General features: G+C 36.0%; 1 protein-coding gene across 1 annotated transcript in view; it reads right to left on the minus strand.

The window, feature by feature from the left end:
* The window catches only part of SUGCT (succinyl-CoA:glutarate-CoA transferase), a 286,888-nt gene that overhangs the window by 159,591 nt on the left and 105,421 nt on the right, over window positions 1-21,876 (minus strand). The window contains exon 14 of the mRNA XM_088520850.1: window positions 11,851-11,953. Within this exon, the coding sequence (XP_088376976.1) occupies window positions 11,851-11,953 (103 nt within the window). The remainder of the gene's footprint in view (window positions 1-11,850; window positions 11,954-21,876) is intronic.

Raw genomic sequence — 21,876 nt, forward strand, 5'->3', positions numbered from 1 at the left:
GTGGAATAGCTTCAGCTATTTAACCTATGCACTAACCACGTTGCCCTTTGCATGGGCCATTCTTTTTAAGTTATTAAAAAAGAAGAGCATCCTAAAAAATAATTAGGCCAGTTACCATCCTTCTGAGAGAAGAGAAACATTTCTAATGTTTCTTCAGATCTTTTCATTTGGGCATATTTAAAGAAAATGCTTCAATTCGTCCTTAATATTTGTGCCTAATCGCAAGCATTTAAATGTGAAAAGTAAAAAGTGAATTTAATATAAATTACAAACAACTTTACCTGTAACAGAACTGCACTTTCAGTGAAAGATTCACCATGAAAAGTATTCACCCAATTCTACTAAATGTAACTGTCTTTTAAAATAACCAAAAGTGTAAAAAACAGAATACAAAATAAAAATTGCTTTTAAGCTCTGTTTTCAAATCAGAGCAGTAAGTCAGAATTATACTTCAGTTTGTTCAAGGAAGCAGCAAAGAAGTACTTATCTGCTGAATATTTCTTTTTGAAGAATACAGGTCAATGCTAGGCTACATGCATTAGGAAAAGATTGTTTTGTTTGGTAACAGAATACATTGTTAGGTCAGCAAATATACTCAGTATTTTAACTTTCCTGAGAACAGCTGCAATGACTCCAGTACAGGAGGAAAAAAAGGGGAGAGGGGAAATTTTATCATATAACTGGACCAACTAAAACATGCAGCCACTCAACAAAGAAAACATGATAGATGTTATCAATGATAGCAATCTCCCTGTGCATATTTTTATCACTCCCTGTAACCTCCTCAGAGATTTTGAGCAAATGATAGCAATTAGAGACAAAACAAGATATGGGAAATTTATAACGTACTTTGTTTAGCACACATAAGCATATAAAGACAGAAGTTTTCTGCTCAAGAGCAAATTTCATGTTGTCTTTCACCCTCAATCACCACTTTAAATCAAGTTACAATCTATTTTATTTGTAATTTTAGACTCTTTCAGAATTTAAGGCAGGTCTGATGCTTTACTAAGTAATCCAATGGACCAGTAGCTAAGACTCCTCTGCAACAATCCTACGTTCTGGAATTCTGAAACTGGTGAGATTGTTCCTAATTAAGTATAAATTTAAAATCCGTATGTAATTATTACGTATAGATTTTATACTTTGGCGTATCATTTATTTCTTTTCATTTAACTATTTAATACGCACAAAATTCAGTATATTCCTTTTTAAATATATCATTTCAGGATGGAGAATAAGCTATACAAGAACACTCTATTAATATAACTAATTTCCACTGATACAGAAGATACACTAGGATCAGCTGTGTATATATTACATCCCAAAAATAAACACTGTATAGAGGCTGGCACATAGATTCCAGTTTTAAAGTTAAATTCAAGAGAAATTTTATCAGTAAAGAATCAACAGGATAAAGATAAAAAAAGCAATGCCATGAAATCAGATGCTAACAATATTCATATGCTGCACACTTTTGGCCTCTCTTTCTTCTATCTTTTTCGATATCAATATCTTATAAGAATAAATAATTAATTCAGTAGCTTAGGTGTCAACATGAACAATACTCAAAAATAGACCAAGCAAGTCACTGAAAGACAGTTGATTCTTCACGTGTTAAAAGTCAGCCTACCTGCAGAACTAGAGAATGCAATGGTGATACATCTGTACTGAGGCTATGGCCTTGAATAAACTTGGTTTATAATCTCTTCAGAGTATCATGAAAAGATGGCTAGAATCAGGACAGTAACATATTATTTAATAACCTGAAATATGTTCTCTCCAGCGTTTCCATCTTCCAATTATGAAGCTAGTCTACTTCTTCCTACAGTCCTGCACAAAAAAAGCACCTAAATTGAAGGGACCATCATGCACTAGCCTTTTTGTTAGTTTTCATGCTCCGGTTGTCAGTACTTTTCCTGCCATTTGACTTCATTATTTCTCAGGGAATAAGATAGAGGAGAGAGAAGTGGAAAGCAGAAATTTGTTATTACACACCCAATTTAAACATTAAAGTTGCTCTAAATATCTTGATGACTGGAGCAGAAACTTTGGCTGTTTTACACAAAGGAAAGGATAGCCTTGAGCACCACAGGAAGGACTACAGAAATGCTGTTTTTTTTCTGTTTTCTTGTGACCATGAAGAGATACAGTAGATACCAAGAAACTAGGGAGGAACTGCTGGGAAGAAATTTAAGAGGTTCTCTTCTCATATTTTTACCTCTTATTTTTTGGGTGGGTTTCTCCTCCCCTGCTCTGCCCCCTTCACAGTAATCAGACTGGGATTCACATGATAATACTTTCTGCTAGATATCTTCAATTTATCTTTGTGTCTTTCTTATGTCATTCCTAAAACTGACTGAAAATTCCTTAAGTTCCACTCTCTGCATGTTTCATGTGTGACTCTGGATCACCCCACTTAGTATTACCATTAACAATCTTCAATGCAGCACCTTCACATTGCCATGACTCTTTCATCACATAAATATTTATTTTAATAGGCTCTTTATATTTTTGTGTGCGGCTGCAATACTTTCTTGCTCTTATATGAGCCATGATGTGTTTCTGGTGTCACTCTATACAACTGTGTCATCCCAAAGGCCTTCCTCTACACATGATCAAGATTAGTGTTTATTTTTTTAATTCAAAAATACATCTGGATACTTTTTCTAGGCCTGGAAAAAGCAATGTTTCAAAGAACACCTGAGATAACTAACAACATTAATCAAGATTTCTATGCAGTACAAAAACATTACCCCTAAAACATATCTACAAAATGACACAACCTCCCATTTAAATTGCTATAATTAAATGCTACAGCTGCTAAGGAGCCAATTGAAACAGTGTGGAGAAAATTTCAACATGTGGCTGGCTATACCGAGTGTTGACATCTGAATGATGTGGCCAGTTTTAAGCTTAGGATGAGTTCTTTAAAACAAGGGTAATAACACTCCTGCCTCAGTGGCCATACCCAGAGAGGAAATACTTCCTGCTTCTTTACAAACTGTCTACTTGAATCATAGTGCAAAGTTACATGAAACCAGTCAGGGATGAGAAGGAAAATGGAACTGACAGTGAAAGCTTGCCTGACTAATTAATGCCTTTTTGTAGTGGTTGAAAATCTAAATCTTCCAATATCCACTCCTACTCAGCCTACATACTTGCATTCTCACTGCTCAAGTATTCTTCCCTGTCAGTAAGGGCCGTACAGTGAAAGCAGTATATTTTTAAAAACGTTGTTGCATAAGTATAATGCAAAGTGAGCAAGTCAGCATCTCATCTCAAAATATCACTTCTTTTTCTGCAGTTGAGTGAGACTCTGAGATGAACTTAGGCTGAAGACAGGAGGGAAAACTCAATTTCAGGATGATGGAGAAAAGTTATGCTTGGAGCTAAGAGTTTTAAATTAAGTGGAACACTCAAGAAATGCAGCTGTAGATCAAACACTAACTAAAGCTTTATTATACACAGTGTTGTGGGAATTTTTTTGTTTTGTGTTTTCTTAAGTTTGATTTACCACTTTATTTTCGTCCTTACCAGAATACATACATTATCATCAAAATCTCTCAGACAGAAGTAGCTACACAAGTGTAAGGTGGCAAATACTTATTCTCCAAAATATATTATCTCGATGCCTACAAAATGCTACTCATGCTACAGAGCTGCATCACACTAGTCATACTCATTACAAACAAAACTATCTAAGAGTGACCAAGACCTATGACAAAATCTAGCCCTTTTTCTCTCTGAGAAAGAAAGAAAAACCCAGACTATCTGCATATGAGCACCAAGAAGACTGGGTAGAAATTAATGTGGTGAATATAAAATGCAGCAATAAATCTTTAAATAAATGCTTTGCAAGAGGAAGCTATATACTGAAGCACGTTAAATTCTACTTTGAAATGCCTAAGTGTTTGTTACTGATATTACTGTAAATTTTGCTTAGTTAGCGGATAAATATCAAATTAGGAAAAAATCTTAAAACAAAAAATAGCACTTTCTTATTTGACCATCTGTGGTCTTGCGAGTCAGTCAATCAACAGGCAATATAGATATTCTCACAGTGTAAATGCTGCAGAAAAGCAAAGAGTATCTACGTTTAACTGACCATCACTTTGTAATGGCTGCTCAGAAAATGCTCAGATGGACAAACTTCTGGAGAATCAATTGAATCTATCGCTTCAGTGTTTACACACTCTACTTAGCTTGCGAGACTACAGAGAATGGACATATATTTCCCCTCTAAACATAACAGAATTTACACTCACCTAACTTGGTATAAATACAACCCAGCTACGTATAAATGCAGCTGGGTTCATGAAAAATTCTCTTCTGAGGTGTAACATTTATCTGAGCAGATGTGAGGGCTGGGCTTGTGCCCTGTGAGGGATTTCTAAGCTATATATCATCTAGCTTAGTACATATTAAAGTTGGATAACATCCTGAGCATATTCCAGTAATACAAGACCCCAAATATAGATTCTTTGTAATCACTTTGATGAGATGCAAGATTCAGGAATGTATAAATGCTACAAGGACAGAAACTAGCAAGGGAATTCGGGGGACAGAACTGTCTGTACGACAGACCCCTAAACCTAACAAAGACCCGGAAGATTTCAAAAGTTTTTTTTTTGCTATGTTCCTTGCTGCAAACATCTAAATGGTTTTTGACAAGTCTCCTTCTAAAAGGGTCTGCTAAAAGACGCTGACTGACTTTTCGTAGCTTTGAATAACTATGACTGATAACGTTATTTTTAAACACGGTTGACTGTCTTATGAGAGCAGACCTTGAATGAAATGCTTTTCAGCAAGTACTAATCTGTTACTTATTTTAAGCTTTTCATCATAGAATGAACAAATAGCACTAGCCAAATACATACAATACACACATGCCCATTTCAAAAGAAATTAGAGAAGAAAATTAAAAATACCTCTATTAAGCATAATTTATTTGAATGCCCTAACAAAATACAGTACAGTCTTCAGACACATACTCAAACCATTTCTCCTTACTCAATGAAGTAAAAGGCATGCAAGACTGCATCTATTTCACATTTTTAAAGATATACGTTGTAGAGTTCCAGGCCTTCCTTAGTTATGGATCAATCAAATCACATAATACAAATCTTCTTTACTGAGGAGATTTCTTTGATGCCCCTTCATTAGAAATAGTAATTTTTCAGAAGCATGGCAACTATATCTTTACAATACTGCCTCTCGAAAAGTACCAATTTCACATCTGACATCCAAAATGACAAATAGAGAGAAAACCAAGGCCAAAAGAACTGCATTCGAGTTTTTCAGCATTTTCTACAATGTGATATTTTTAAATGACCAAAGCACACTTTCAGTTTAATTTAAACCTTTGAGAGCTAAATGCCCCTGAATATTTAGCATATGGTACCAGAAAGCAGGCACTTTAAAAATTAGGAACACACATTTAACGAACACCTTTGAACATTTTGATTTAAGTGACTTTCTCCAAAGCACCCGTGAACTGTGTCAGAAATGAATGTCAAACAAGACTTTCTCTGTCCAACTTCAACAAACATGAAGAAGTGTGTCTGGGGCCCCTTATCTCTTTCCCCTACTTATCAGATCCTGAATCAAATGTACTAGGAATCTAGAAGACAACAACCGAGTTCACAAGGCAAACTAGATGCACCTCTACTGAACAACAACGTCCATCCAACACACTGGGAGATGAGGGTACACCAGAAAGAAATGACACTACCTTTAAAAATATCATAGTGCTTACGAATTAAAGGTTCTTCTATGTTCGATAAGGTTGTCAATTAATTTCCTCATATTTATGTTCTTATTTGTTATTGCTTTAAGTGCTAAGTTTTTTAAGTTTTAGAAATGGAAACTCTGATTTTGAAAAAAAAGCTGACTATTTTGTCCGCTGTAGTTATACAATTTTAATCGAGGTCTTCATACTACTGCTCCTGCCCACCAGCCTCTACTTTTATTCTTTATCACACCTTTGAATCAGTTGCTGCCATATTTTCTTCTAGTGTCTGCTCATCTTTCCTATACCTCTAACTCATTCCCCCCCTGCCCACCCAACTTCTTTGTTCTCAGCCTTCACATTTCCCTTCAGAACCTTTACTGACTGGCTCCAATCTCTACGTTATCCCACCATGCAGCTCCAAAATGCTCCTAAGTCTGTTCCCTCTTCCTCTTCGCTTTCCTAAGTACCCACAAGCCCCATCCCTCTTCACTCACAAACAGGTAGGGTGGAAGTGGGGGGCAATGAAAAGCTCATCCATTTAAAGATACCATCCTGCCCCCATTTAAAGTCTCTATGAGAAGAAGGGCGGGGGGGGGGGAGTATCTCAAATACAGGCAGCAGAGCTCCCAGATGTGACCAATTGTGAGAATACATTAATATGCTAGACAATAGATTGCCCTAAACTGGTCCTCAAATACAGCACGATCATTTAGCTGAATTGTTTCCAAGTGAAGTTCAGACTTAGGCACATGACCAGCACTGGAAATTTCCACTCAAACCATGAAGGTCTGCAAAAATACAAGCAATTGCAAATAAAATTTCATAATAAAAGGTATTGAACTACTTCCTTTACCAGTATTTTTCTTTTCTATACAATGGATGTATAGCACATATAAAAAAGGCTTATCATAAATACAAGCCTAGTCATACACATTCATATAGAAAACCAACATATTTTAAGAGTTCTCCACAGTAAGAGCTCTGCTAGTCTGTGTGAGATCAGTCAGGCCAGACAAAAAACACGAGATAATAAAAACACTACACAAATTTAAACACCTCCTATTGCCATATTCATCATACCAAAGCCCAGTTTATGTCTCATTTTGAGTCCATCTGGACACAGAACTATCTCATAACAAATAAAAGTCTGCGTATTTGTGTATATGTGGGAATCATACTACAAACAGTCTTAGAACTGGATTTTCCATTTTACTTCTTCAAACTGCGTTCCACCATTGAATGCTTTCCACTTCAGGACAGAATCTACTTCTAATTTCCCCACAAACCAGAAGCTTGAAAGCATTTGTAATTTAGTATGAAAGAACCACTTTTGACAAAATTAAAGGGCTGGGTATGCGATGTTTTGTTTTTTCCATTACATAAAATATATAAATTGAAGTAAAAGATTGGCTAGAAACATCAAGTCAGAAGTACATATTGGACATTTTCAGCTTAGCAAAACAGCATGGAGTGGAGCTCAATTTCTGTTTCAAAATAAAAAAATATTTTAGACACCTTCCTGTGAATGTTTCACTTTCAATGAACTGGCATTTTTCAATGGAAAAACATTCCACCGGAAGATTTCCAACCAGCTCTAATACTGACTTAAGAGACACATGCAAAATTTAATTCTTTTTTTTCTCTTGTCTGCTAGGAATTGCTTCCAGACACATTGTATTACCTCAGGCCTTCATCAACTGCTTTTCAGTTGCTGAAACCTCTGTATGTAAAAAAACACTCCCTACAGTATTATGGCCATGAATATAATCTTACTCAACTTGGACTGCCCTCAGTGGGTCACAAAAGTCTATTTCAACAAAGAATAGCTAAAGCAATTAAAGACATTGCCCATAAAATGCATCACCATATTAAAAAAAAAAAACAAAAACATCAGAGGCTGTCTAAAAAAATAGAAATAAAAAATTACTTTATTTCTTTTGCTGTTTTCTATGTTCACAACACTCATTGCAGAAGCTTTTACCAGATGCTACAAAATTTTTGCCAGGTTGTGCTCAAATGAAATGACTTACAGAATAACAGATGATCTGGAGGTTAATAAAAAATTACCAGCTTCATAAGTTTCCACAAATAATAAACTGAAAACATCAGATAATTTCCAGCTATCAGATATTTTAATACTTCAAATTTCTGTTTCTTTCTGAGGCATATTCAGAGCAACAGCTAAAGGAACTGTAATGTCCTTCTGGGACAGGAAGACTAAGGTTTCTGTAAAAAATGTTAAATTAATTTTTATAGTGATGCAAAGTCAGGGAAGGGTTGTTAAGGGATGGCCTCTTGCCATAGGGTGGAGTTTTGTTTTGGTATCCTTTTAGAGTCTGCAGGTGTTTGGCAGGAGCTGAAATCAGGGCCAGCTGTGATATTTCAGCTCTGATATTTCCCTCCCCATATTTCTCAGAAGTGATGCATCGGGGTGATGTCTTACACCTGATGTACTCAACTTGTGTGGTATGACTGTAACTGCTCTGTTAAAAGAAAAAAGAAAGAAAAAAAAAAAGAAAAAAAAAAGGAAACAGAAAAAAGGTACCATGTCAGGGCTTTCATTTTTACTTTCAGCTGGCAGCATCCATATAGCAAAATTCATCAATGAGTATGACTTTAATTTGGCAAAACATTAAACTAACATTTGAGTAAACTGCCATTAATACGTCTGGTTATTTAGTTGTTTCTTTAGTACCAGCTATTTGATGGACTTAGTGATACTGTAAAAGGACCATGAAAGAAGTTACACTGGGAAAGAGGGAAGGACATTATTAATAATAATAATAATAATAATAACAACAATAATATTCTTCTTGCTTAACCAACAAAGATCTTTGTTCTTTCATAGTTAGCTGCAGTACAGCACGTACCTGTTGTTGTTTTGTCTTATCTTTTGGGAGAATTTGAATAGTTTCTATTAAAAATGGTATTCTCTTTTAAGTTTGTTTTGTTTGGAAAACCTCAAACCACATTGCATTTCATACTCATGTTCCCAAGAGTATGTTAAATAGGACCATACTGAGGTCACTAGTAAGTTTTTAAAACTTTTTAAGAATTCCTTTAATGTTTTGTACAATATTGGCCTAGTTAAAAGAACAGATTTCTAAAATAGAGTTTGAAAAAGTTTGACTGTAAAAAGTTTCATGAAAACAGTCTACACTGTACTACTAAGAGCTCATAAGAACTTCCACAAACGTTCTGTCCTCTGTCTTCATGTTAAGAAAATTGCCCCCTTGGCTACTGTATCTGCCCCTGTTTCTCTCAGCCCTTTTGAGCATACCTGCTCAAGCACACAGGCATATATTTGTATGCACAGACTGATTGAGTTAGCAGTACAAGTGGCACTGGTATTCATTTTAACCTCACAAATGAATAAAAGATTATAATCAGTTGGGAAAAATGGATATTTCACTCCATTCATGGAAAAAACAGTATCACCTGGCACTCTAACTTAGTAAAAAAAATTCATGTTTTTTGGCAGCTCCGTTGGAGTACAACTGAAGCAGTTAATGATATTAACAAAATGTCCTGGGATCAAAAAATGTGTTGTTTTATCTCAGTCTAAAAAAAGCTGTACAAACCATGCTTGGCCTTCAGAGTCCCAGCGTTCATTTAGTTAAAATAAAATAACATTTGAAGAAAAAACAACCCACCTTCAGCTGATTAAATTCCATTATACCACATCAGTTCTCTCTTTCAGCTTCTCTTTCCTGTCTCCTTAGAGTTGCTTCCCTTCCTGCCCTACCCTTCCCAATATTTTGATCTTTGGCCGGTAACTTCCCACTGCACCAGAAAGCTTATTGCAGCATTACTGACAGCAATACTGGCATATACTTTGATGATTGTTGACATATTCACAGCGTATCTTGGTCACCAGTGATGTGAGCCTGCATAAATATGTATGTATGCCTGTGCATATAAAATGAATGATTCTTGCTTTACAGCTGCCAAAATCTGTAAATTATTAGGAAGACGATGGTCATGAAAGTCAATGGAATTGTCTTAAGATTCAAATCTCTTAGCTATGTATTCTGGAGGATTTTCTAAGCTCATAACACACAAAATGGGAAGTATCCGACTAGGTTACAAAATCTAAGCCTACTGCATTAGAGGTAGATTAGTTTATCTACACTGAAGTTCAGCAGGTTTGGTATTTTTCTGGAGCCTATGCAGTAGTTGAAAGCAAATGTACTTAAAAGCAGATTATTGGATACAATAAACTCATTTTAAATCACACTCTCAACATTTATTGTTACAGAGTATTAGTAACTAAGATTATTAAACACAAGTTAAGTGACATTTCTCCTAAACATACATTGGTGCTGTAAATAGCTTGACGTCACAGCTATCCCTCACAAGGTTAACCCCTTCCCATTTTTCAAGACTGAAGAGAAAAAACAATTCTTTCAATAGGATGATAACTGTGAGAAAATGCTAAACAAAGCAGAGAGCACCAAAAAGGAAATAAATCCATAATACTCAACATCACCACAAATGCTGACTTTTAGCTTCCAATAGTAATAAGAATGTGACGGAGTGCCACTTATTTTAGAGCAGGGTGTAAAAATGCAAGTAGTTTCATCAGAAAAATTAAAGATCAGTATTATCCTTTCTGAGAAAATATCTTAAAATATTGGATAGGCTAATTCTGCCATATTACTTAAAATGTAGGATGAACAAGGTCACAAAGCTAATGCTTTTTTCAATTTAGGATGCAATTGCCATCCATAACAGAGATTTAAAGGGCCCTTTAAAAATGATACGCACTTTTTTTTTTTTTTTTAAATATGAAGGAGCATCAAAAGAAACACAGGATGTTTTTTTCAGTGTTGCTCCAAATATAATCAGACAACCAAGTAAAGCCAACTAGGTAAAGTCAAGAATCCTGCTGTATGTTCTTCAAAACTCAAAACTTAATCCCTGTAAAATTATGAAGTGAGAATGTTGGCCCAAGCACCCTCTATAGCATGGTGCTATCTCATTTCAAGCAGAAAGAGTGAATTAATCTGAGAAGAGGGAACTTCCAGTCTGTCACTGTGGTAGCCACATAAACATCCCTTAAAGTATAATAAATCTCTATGACAGAAGAATGTTTGCTTGCTGTTCTTTCCAAAAAGCTATAAGCATATTCACACTCCTGACAGATGCTTCCAGACAATATATATGGACACATACAAAATTGGCATTTGTTTTAATAGCCAATCTCTTGCTCTCCTCTTTTTTTTTTTTTTTTTTTTTTTTTTTTTTTCTTCTTCGGGTGAGGTGGAAAGCAGGTGGCAAGGGCAGGGAAGAGGGGATGTCACTGAAATGAATCAGAATTTTTTTTCCTTCCTGGGTCTTTTGTTTCTTCATGAGACCCACTTATGAGTAGAACTTCAGATATAGGCTTGCACTAAAAAAAATGCACTGTCCTTGTTGAAAAGGCTACTTGTGTTATTAGAAATTATTTTAAAGAAGCTTCAATGCACAGTAGAATAACTCTAAAATACTATTACATTGAATTTCTGTTAGAATCATCAACACAGCATAAGACAGAGGGTAGGGAAAAGGGGAAAGATCACCAAACATGCAGGTGTTACAACTCTACAGATGCTAGAAAGTAAGAATTTCCTTTAAGTATAGATGGAATTCAGTAAAATATTTACAAAAGCTGAATTACTCTCACTGCAGGAAACCACTAGTCCAAGAAAAGACTAAAATCTTTCTTCATCAGATTTTTTGTTTCATTTTCATGCTTCCATTCAAAATTTAGCGCCCCCCCCCCACCCCGAGCAGCATAGATTCTGGTTATCCATATTCTATAGAAAAATAAAAGGAAAAATGATTCCTCGGAAAGAATAAGAAGGTTACTTTTCTGAACATTTATCTGACAGATTTGCTTAACAGTTTGTCATTTTCTTTCCTTGTTTTCCTAGCCACTGCTGAAGGACAGATTCCACAGAGGACATGAACACCTATTCTTTAGTACACTGTGGCACATGTGTTCCCAAACATATAAGTAATTTGAGGATGTGTAATGTCATTATTATACTATATTATGGGAGGAAAAGTGACCATTATTCAGTATTTGTAAAACACTTGTAATAATATATAGAAAAGGCTTGGTGAGAGCAAACCTGAGGATCCGAGAATACTTGCTGCATGCTGTTGATTGGACCATATGGAACCCCACTACCTTCAAAGAGCTGCAGCCATTTGTTCGTTGTTTTCTCAGAAAACCTAAGAACAAATAAAAAGCATGTGGTTTAAACCCCGTGCTTCACATTCTGAGGAATGAACAGCATGTCTCCTCCCTCTCTCACTGCTTTCATACTCTCCCCACTGATTTCATCCTCGGCAGTCAGTAACATAACAAAAATATAGTACACGTGTTGTCCGGAAATGCAAAAACCAAAGCCATAGGGGAAAGAACTGAGTTGACTTATATTTCCATCTGATTGTCTGAAGCAATCCTGCAATGATGTAAAGCTAAATTATCAGCAGTTTCAAATAGGGATCAATGGGCTTCCTCCAGACCTTAATTATACTAACATGCTCCACATTTGTTTTCTTTTAAGTATTTATTTAACAACAAAAGGATAGATATAATAGGGGTACGAGTCTATCATGCAACACTGTTCACTAAAGGCTGATTTAAAGCATCACAGTGTTTTTCCTCTGTTACATCCAAAACATATGTCAGAATTAACATTTTTGGTCAGATAACAACACCGACTACCTACTTATTTGTTGTATGATTGTATAATCTGGCCTAAGGACATCCGGTTGAGTACATACACATTGTGCCTATGCTGTTCAAACCAAAGGGGCACATCATTTTACAGCCCTCAAAAAGCTTAGGTTATTTCTCTGTAGTAATTCCATTCCAGGATTGATAGTTCAGTTCTCCTGTCTTTCACCTCTTTTGAGAGAAGGTTTGTTTTTTTTTTTTTTTTCCCCTTTTTTTCTCCAAGACTGCTTTCCAGTGCTAAATACCTGAAAAACACATGCTCCTGAAGCCTTCTGAGCTACTGTATTTTCTGTGGCCCTCAAACTCTGAAGCAAAGGTGCACTCCTTTGGCATTCTTATTTAAAATTCCATGAAGATAAATAACCCAGAGGTTTTGCACTACTATAAAGGAAAGATCTATTCCATCACATGTATAATATTGAAAATAAATGAAGTGAGAATAATGGAATGAAACTAAGACCCCCACATAAAAGGCACACCAATTCCTAGCGTTCCTAGTTACTTAAGTGTTATCATGAATGACATTCAGTTTTACTTTCAGCAAATGTCCACATGCCAAAACCTTCCAAGAAGTAAGAAAAGTTAATAGACAGCCTAGCATGCCCCAAAACACCAGAGGCAATCACTATCAATCAGTACAAAGGCCAGCTTTGTAAGTCTTTACTAATGGCAATGGGCTGAAAATTATTTTACTATATTTAGAGATTGAAAAAAGAAAAGAAAAAAAAAGAAAGAAAAAAAAGAAAAGAAACCAGTGATAGTGATAAGTTCCTATGATATTAAGTATACTGCACAGGTTTGGATCCAAGCCTTTGAAGTAATGCATTCTTTCCTGTGCAGGAGGAATTTTCCCCCAGCTTTCATTAAATTAATTCTGACACTCCAAATATTTTTGACTCTGGAAAAATAGGAATATACACAAGTTTCACATTTCTCTTCCCCAGAAATATAGATTCTACTAATAGGAGTAAAAATTACCACCTAAAAGGTATGAAGGTGTGAAGATACCTAATACTAACAGATATGAAGAAGAAGTAATATCATAAAAAAAAATCAGAGGAAAAGGCTAAAAATGTATTAACTGTGTCACTGCAAAGCATTACTTTTGAAGAAAACATTCTCACAGCTTGCCATTATACACATCACTGAATATTAACAATATTTCTTGGTGAAGATGTAGTTAGCAACAGAGATGAAGCCACTCTTGGACACATCTATGGTCCACCTACTTTAGTATCCCATTTTCACAACACTCATAACCAGGCACATTAAAAAAGGAAAAGGAGAAAAAAGAGTTAGCCATAGAGAGAAATATTTCTTCTTTCCTCCTCAAGGATTACAGACTAACCTCTCAGAAAGGCATGATTTCGGTCTGTAATGTAAGTTTTATTTTCCTTCAATGCTCATTATTTGGCAACAATTCTTAAAATGCGCATATTCGTTTTGTTCATAAACTTCTATTACTATCATTTGGGACTCAACCTACTGCCTGGTCTAAATACTTTTTCCAGAAAGGAGTTTCCCATGCTATTCATAATATCCTTTATATTTTTCTGACCTTTTCCAAGTTCTTTATTAATTCTGCTCGAGATAAGTGGAACTATCAAGAGGAATTGCCATTTTATTACTTAACAGCATTGTATTATTTCCATATTACTGTCATTTCCATTTCTTGCTGTTTCCACCCTTCTTTGGTGAGCTTCCTGAGGAATGCCCACACCCCTTTCCTGAAGCTTCTTTAGAACCTTGCAAAACATACGAGCAATTCATTTTCCTTCCCCCAGCACATTTATCAACACTGCCTTCAACTACCATCCTATTCCACACCTATATACATTAGTTTTTTATAGCTCTTCCTGGTCTTAAATTACCTAATTAATGCATGTTGCCTACAAATTTTGCTCTTTCTCCTCTCCAGACCACTATCAATTAACATAAAACCTACAAGAAAGTTCTTGCTCCCAGCAAGCAAACAAAAAGTGAGAATAAAACATAATTTTTATTTAATTTTCTGTTTTCTAAATTTAGATCATAAATTTGATCTAAATCATATCAGATCTAAATTTAAATCTGACCATATTTGCCCATCACCTTGCCAATACTAAGCATCTTTAGTGGCTTTTGACTGGCAAGCTCACTAAAAAAAAGTCTTCTCAAAGTCTACATTTGTCTTACCCATTCTGAAATAACCACCGTTCTACTGATAATGTCAAAGAAATGTAATAGAACAGTGAAACACAAGTTGCTTTCCATAAATTGTGCACATTTGAGTCTAGAAAATTGCATTATTTAATATTTTACTATTCATTTTTGCTAATCCATCCAATTAGCGAGTGTAACTGTAAAGTTTCCTGGTCTGTTGTTCCCTGTATGCCTTTTAAATACAGACACAATATTTGTTACGTCAATTCTCCAGCATAACTCTCTATATGAGACTGTGTTGACTTGGACTAGCAACTGCACCACTTTCCTCTTGAGAGATGCTCCATAATTCATAGTCTGCTAAAACTCCTTTTTATGAATTACTCTTTTTTTCCACTACTATTTTTTTCAGACATCCTCTGCTATTATCTCCTTTTTATTAAGAAAACACATCTGTAAGAGTACTTTAAAATTGTGCAGAAGACCAAAACTAAGAAGTGATTTTCATTCTCAATAATATCTCTGTCATGCATAATCATTTCCCTGATCAATTAGTAATGAATAAAGTCAGGTTTGTGCCCTGCTACGTTATATTCCTAGCAGTTCTCTTTATTAAAGAGATATAAATGTTCACCTCAATTTAAAATAAAATAACTAAAAGGGAAGTTTGGCATTTGAAGGACACTCAGAGTGATTGAGTGTAAGCTGAGATAATGCAAGTTTTGCAAAACATATGTGGGGTGTAGAAGCTTCTGAAAATTTAGCTTTTGCTTATTGTTCTACTTCCTATGAAATAGGCAAAAACTTACATAATCCTGTGGAAAATAAGTGATATTCTGCTTAAAATAATGTTTAATTTGAAGGGAAGATTCAACCTGAATGATTGTCCTAATCTTATTAATTTATTTAATGCTGGTTGAAGAGAATTCCTAAAAGTTTTAAACTCAAGTAAAGATTTTAAATCCCACATTCCACCACCCACAAAGGAGACATGCATCCTTTTCTCTTGAAATGGAAACTCTTGACCTAAATCTGATGTAGAATAGTTCCCTTTATTTGTGGTGAAAGAGGCTGTTGAGAGCATATTGTTAAGCAAACTGTTTAAAAACAAAACAGAACACCACCACTGCCAATAAAGGTCTATTATGTAGATTTAGAGAGCAGCAGTATTGAAGTATTTGGTTCATTCAGTTGTGTTTTCTATATTGAAATATTCATTGCACAGCATGAATGGAGAAATGTGCTTTGAAAACTAATTAAAGATAACAGCAGGAATTCTAAAATGCTCAATTTATCTCTCTCTGATGTCAGCTACACTGACTTTCCTTTTTACTTTTTGTCCTATCCTATGTCCTTCCCTTTGTCTGATTTTATATATATATATATATATATATATATATATATATATATACACACACATTTAAAATAGCATTTACACTAATAAATATCGTAAGCTTTCCTCCTACCAAAGGGCTGATGCTTAGGTTGCTAAATCAACCGATATGATCTCAGGACTCCAAAACACTACCTAAAGATAACTGAAGATTAGGACTTCTCAAAAGAAGAAAAAGACTGGAAGTCTCTCCAGAAAAAAGAAAGCTCTATCGGTGGCATTTTAAAGGCCTTGTCATTCTTTTTTCCCTTGCCATTTGTTTTAATATTTTCTTCTCTGCTTTAGTATTGCTTCTTACATTTTCCTACTTGGAAAGTAAGTTCTTCCTTCTCTTAATTAAAAAAATACAATACCATCTGTTCTCCTTCAGTAGAGAAGTAGGAAGAAGTTAATTATTTTTATCAAAAAAGCCTAAATCATGGTCTATCTTCCTAACTTAAAAAGCTAGTGACAGAATACACAGCATCTGAATTTTGAAGCAGTATACTTGCAAACGAATCTTCATCTGGCTGCAGAGCCCCCTGATACTGAGTGACTGCAGGAGGGCTCAAACCATGATTCACACTGTAGAACTACAGCTTATCACACATGTCCAAAGGAATCCCTTTTTCCCCTAAAATATTCCATCTGTTACAGATATAATCACATAAATGCCATTTAAATTATCTATGATTTATTTCCAGAACCAGTTCAAATCTGTAACTTGGTTGTCTTCAATTATTACCAGTTATTTTCAAACTTCAAAAGAATTACTTTTTACCATACTAGTCTGGGATATGAAGCTTGACTGAAGGCTCTTTCTAAAATTACTTGGGGAAAAAAAAAGGAGGATATGTACTAAGACAGAGAACAAATTCATTGCTCGGCCCTTCATTGCAAAGCGTATAGGTCTTCACTTAACTAGGTAAGTTAGTAGTATTTATGTCTTATTTCATGTTTTAGGCAGAATTCTCAGCTGTCTCTTCTGAGACTGACACAGCACTTACAAGGATACTAAAGCTGTGACATCAAACTGATCCATCACATTCTGTGACCTTTAAAATTAAAAATCAAAAATAAAAGGTATGTCATGTTTAAAAATATTACAAGAACAGGAAGTTTAGCATGGGCTAATGGGGTGAACATTTGTGAAATCTTCTTTCATGGGAAGAATGAAACTAAGTACTTCTTGTCAAATTCTTAAATTTAGCAAGTACAATTACAAAAAAAAAAAAAAGAAAAAAGCTCTATGCACTCAGTAGATTAATGCAAAATAGATAAATAAATACAGAACAGTGTAAGAAACAGCCTAATGCTGTTAGTGTAAGTTTGAAATTCAAACATCAAACAAAAATACTGTTTTCTTATACAAGCCACAAGTGTAGTTTTGTTTCTTAAAATACCAAGACCTAAATCTACTTCCTAACCATTTCTAATACTCACCTGTCAAATTCGTGGGGCCATTTTTGCTGCAAATTTCAAAAATTTGAAACAACCAGCTCTGCAGATGTGTTGCTGCCGTGCAAAGCAGAACAAAGAACTTCTGGATGCCCAGGTAAAGAAGAAGGTAGAAACGCAAGTGCTTCGCCTGGTACATCTGCAAGTGACATCATCCTAGATCTCCTCAGGAAAACACCTCCATTTGCCTCCAGTAACAAAATTGCTTCCACTTTAACCTAAATTGTAACACCCCTTTAAATGCAAAGTAATAAGGTGGAAATCATTTCGAGATTTATGCACAGTACCTTTTCTAATTTTAACTTACATTTCTATAATTGGGCTAGATGGGTCTAGAAGTTAAAGGAAGAGTGGATCATTAATTGCCCTAAAGAAAGAGCGTATCCAACTCGCATCTCTTGAATTCTCTTGAATTAAATAGTGCTAATGGACTAAAGAACCATACCAGAGATTTCCACTAAATCTTTTTTTTAAAGATTTTTAATTAAGGAAGAATTTCTTAACAGTGAGGGTGACAGAGCACTGGAACAGGCTGCCCAGAGAGGTTGTGGAGTCTCCTTCTCTGGAGATCTTCCAAACCCGCTTGGATGCAGTCCTGTGCCATGTACTCTAGGTGACCCTGCATGTGCAGGGGGGTTGGACTAGATGACCTCTAGAGGTCCCTTCCAACCCTAAGCATTCTATGATTCTATGATTCTATTCTATGATTAAGTTGTAATAAATATCTTACCTTTCTAATTATCCGCGTAAACCTGTTTTGTTTTAATAATCGAGGAATCTTTTTAACTGACCAGTCAAGACAAATACACATAATATCTGACATTTCTCACTACAAGAACAGAAAAGAAGGTAGACAGTAGCAGAGGGCTGCACTATAAAATACAGGGAAGTTGGGTATTGCTAAGAATGAAGCGGCAGCCCTTGGAGTTCAGAACACCCAAGTCATGGAGAACACTAAGGAAACAATATGGTTAGTCCTTGCTGCATCCTACCTCGCAACAGTTACGCTTCACAGCCCACTTAGTTCAAGTGCCCAGTGATCATCTTCCCATGTGATATGTCACAGAGGTGGTAAGACATACCTGCTACCAAGAAATCACCTTCATCAGCCACATACCAGCATTCACAAAGGAGTTTTCATAACAGGCCTGAAACACGGTATCAAGAAAGCATTTTGTTTGTTTGGGATTAGCTTTGTATTTCATCTTTCAACAAAACAAAGATTTCTAAAATGTGAATGAATCCACTTGCGTATATTCTTTGTAAATATTCTATTTTCCATGTCTCCCAGGAAAGATGCCATCATTGCTACATCATACAAGGAAGCGCATGCCCTCCTATCGCTCCAAAGGATAAAGACACCCAATTACATGCAAAATATGCTTGGAAAAATTACTGGACCAAAATATTGCTCTTTTCTGTCCACTACAGATTAAGCTTATGTCAATCAATTTAAAGAAGTAATCTGGACACATACCATGTGGAGAGGGAAGAATTACATCTACAATTCTGTGGTGTTTTTTTACATATGGTCAAACAAGAAAACCTCCTATGTACTTGCTGAAATCCACAGGAGCATTCCTGTGTTTTCTAGTATGATCCAAGTATGTGGCACTCTGCATCTTTTTGTTTTGCCAGCGGTATATTTACTTTCAAATTTCTTTAATATTTTCACTTTCCCTTCACTATTAACTAAAAACTTTTTAATATATAAAAAACTTTGCACACTGTCTTACACTATGGAAGACACTATACAAAATAAAATTGTAGAAAAAAAAAGTTTTTAAAACTCAAATAATGCATCGCTATCCCTTAGTGTACCATAAATATACAATTAGAGTTTTCAAAGTGTTTGCTCTACTATTTACTCAATAGTCTTCAAGTATCTTCATGTTAGTGTCAAATTAGTCTCTTCTTGTTTACTGATTAATCACTCAACATGCCACAATAGACCTTGGAAATCTCTGGGGTCAACTTCATTGTACTGAAATGCTTTACTGATGAATATGTAGGCTCCTATAAAAGATGTCACAGACTGCAGATTGTAAGTGATAGCTACATAAAGTTCAGCCCAGATACACGTAGGTACCACAAATCCATCCTGAAACTTGTTTTAAATGCCTTAAATATGAACATAGTGAGTTTAAATATTGAAAAATTCTCCCCTTTATGGGCAGGATTTGTGCTATACAGAAGATGTTAGGCCATGTACATTTCTGAAAGGCAGTCCTTTTCCCAAACCCTCCTGTTCCTCTCTCAGGTAAGCAAATGGGCTGCAACTTTTTTTAGTTAGGACAGAGGGAGCCAAAATTAAGTGAAAACCAGCTGCATGAATATGTGTAATAGCAGATTCTGAATAACGGAAAGCTATATTGATTTCGTTGCTCTTCCTTTTAACTACTCAGTACAGTAAGGTCTGACAAAGGGCCTTCAAAAAAAAAGAAAAGGGGGAAAAATATGCCTTGATTTCAAAAGCCTTGTAATTAGCAATACATGTTATCTGTGGGGGGGAAGACAGCATTCTGAAGATCACACTTGCATCTGAAAATGGTTAGAAGTTTCCTAACCAAGGAGAAAATGAAATCACAGAAAATAAACATTACCTTACCAAAGCCAAAAATCAGATACTTGGGAGAGCCTTGGTCTCCCTCAGTTGCACATGCAGCAGTGAGCACGCTCAGTTTAAGCATTTTAAAACAAGCTCTAGCAGTTCAGTAGCTGAGGCCCAAACAGCTCAACTAGCTCTGCACTGACGGCAGGGTGGAGGACTGAGGAGAGTAAACATTCTCAGCTCCACCACGCTGATCTCGAGCAGCTTTCATATCTCCCATACTTGTCCTGTTGTAGGGGCAGGCAAGCAGATGTCCATTTCTGTGAAGTTAGCAGCAGTGACTTCAATCTTAAGGGCCCTAGCTTGGGGGAAAAAAGGGGTAGTGAGGGACAAGGGTATTTACAAGGAGTGGGAGTGCCTCACCAAATGTGAATTTAACAGTGCTTCTCAACAGGCAATTAAATATTTTACAATACTCTTTCTTCTTAGGTGCTCTCCTCTTCTGTTATTTGGTGGAAATAATTTAGCAGAGATCTCATTAACTGAGGATCAGGTTCCTCTGTGTTTCCTTCCTGCTCATTTCTTTTCCCTTCACACTTACATATGCAGCATGCAGCTGTGGTGCAGTCAAGACTAAGGGCTTTAAGATGTAAGTGCTAGGAATAGAAGCTCCACCCTGAATCATTTCCAGTCCTAACACTTCTGATCTTAGGTCTACAGTCATTTAGCTCTCTAGATGATGTGGATTCATTTAGCTGTAGCTGCAGGAGCTCTGATCATGATATATTTATGTGTTTTTCTTTATACTAGCTGCTTCACTTGAAAGGCTAGGGGGATGTCCCCCATTCCCCTTCCCCCATGCACATGTACAACCTCACACACTCTGTTCCACTTAAAGGTTCATTTCCCTAAGTACTTTGGAGTATACATTTACCTGGACTGTCTTAAAACGTGTCTGTGTTACTGAAGTGCAAGGTGGGATTAATGTTCACATTCAGGAATAATTTGAAGACGGAGGTCAACAGATTCAGCTCCCTTCCCCAGAACAGCTTCTCCTGTAACTGGCATTATATCAACTTCTGCACAGATGTATCTCAAATTACACACGCTATAGGTATGTGTGTGTGTGTGTGTGTGCGTGCGTGCGTGCGTATATATAAACATATATATATGTAAGTACATATATAAAAATATCCCACATTGTGCCTGGTACCATTATGTTTCAGAAGAATCAAAGGTGAGGAGAAGAGGAAAGAGAGCAACAATTAAAACTTGCTTCTCTTGGATGGATGTACATCTAACTCACAAACCAGAGGTTTGCACTGGATACATAAAAACCAAAATGCTCTGTAGTCTGTCAGTTCTCACATGAGCTGGAAGTCTCAGGGGCCTCTGTAGTAGCCAGTGAACCTGACCTCCACCCAGGTTGGGTCATTTTAAATTTGGCTCTTGGCACACGTCCAAGACAAGAAGCCATTCAGAGGCAATTTGTTTTTGTCAGGGTTCTGGTTCATTTCCATTTGAGGAAACCATCACCTAAGTGAAGAGGAAGATTCAGAAGGCACTGAAACTCCTCTCTTTTCATTTTCTTTTGTAAATCAAACATAGTAGATGTGATAATGTTGGCAACAGGAGGAGGAGGAAATGAGTTGGGAAAGCAATAGTAAGTGGAAGATGATGATGGCAACAGGAAAAGGGGAGCATGGGAGAGCAGGACAAGAGATGGGAAAGGGATAACAGCACTGATAGGAAACGGTGTACTATACTCTATCTTCCTATATTTTTCTTCCCTGTGCATATACTATGACCTAGTGGTCCTTGTAGCACTGTATTCGCTTTCTCACAGAAGATGGGAAGTAAAAGCACTCCACCTTTCCAAAGGTCCAGGG

Source organism: Tinamus guttatus, unplaced genomic scaffold, assembly GCF_059628265.1.
Source record: "Tinamus guttatus ecotype Peru unplaced genomic scaffold, ASM5962826v1 Tinamus_guttatus_pri_ptg000104l, whole genome shotgun sequence".
NCBI lineage: Eukaryota > Metazoa > Chordata > Aves > Tinamiformes > Tinamidae > Tinamus > Tinamus guttatus.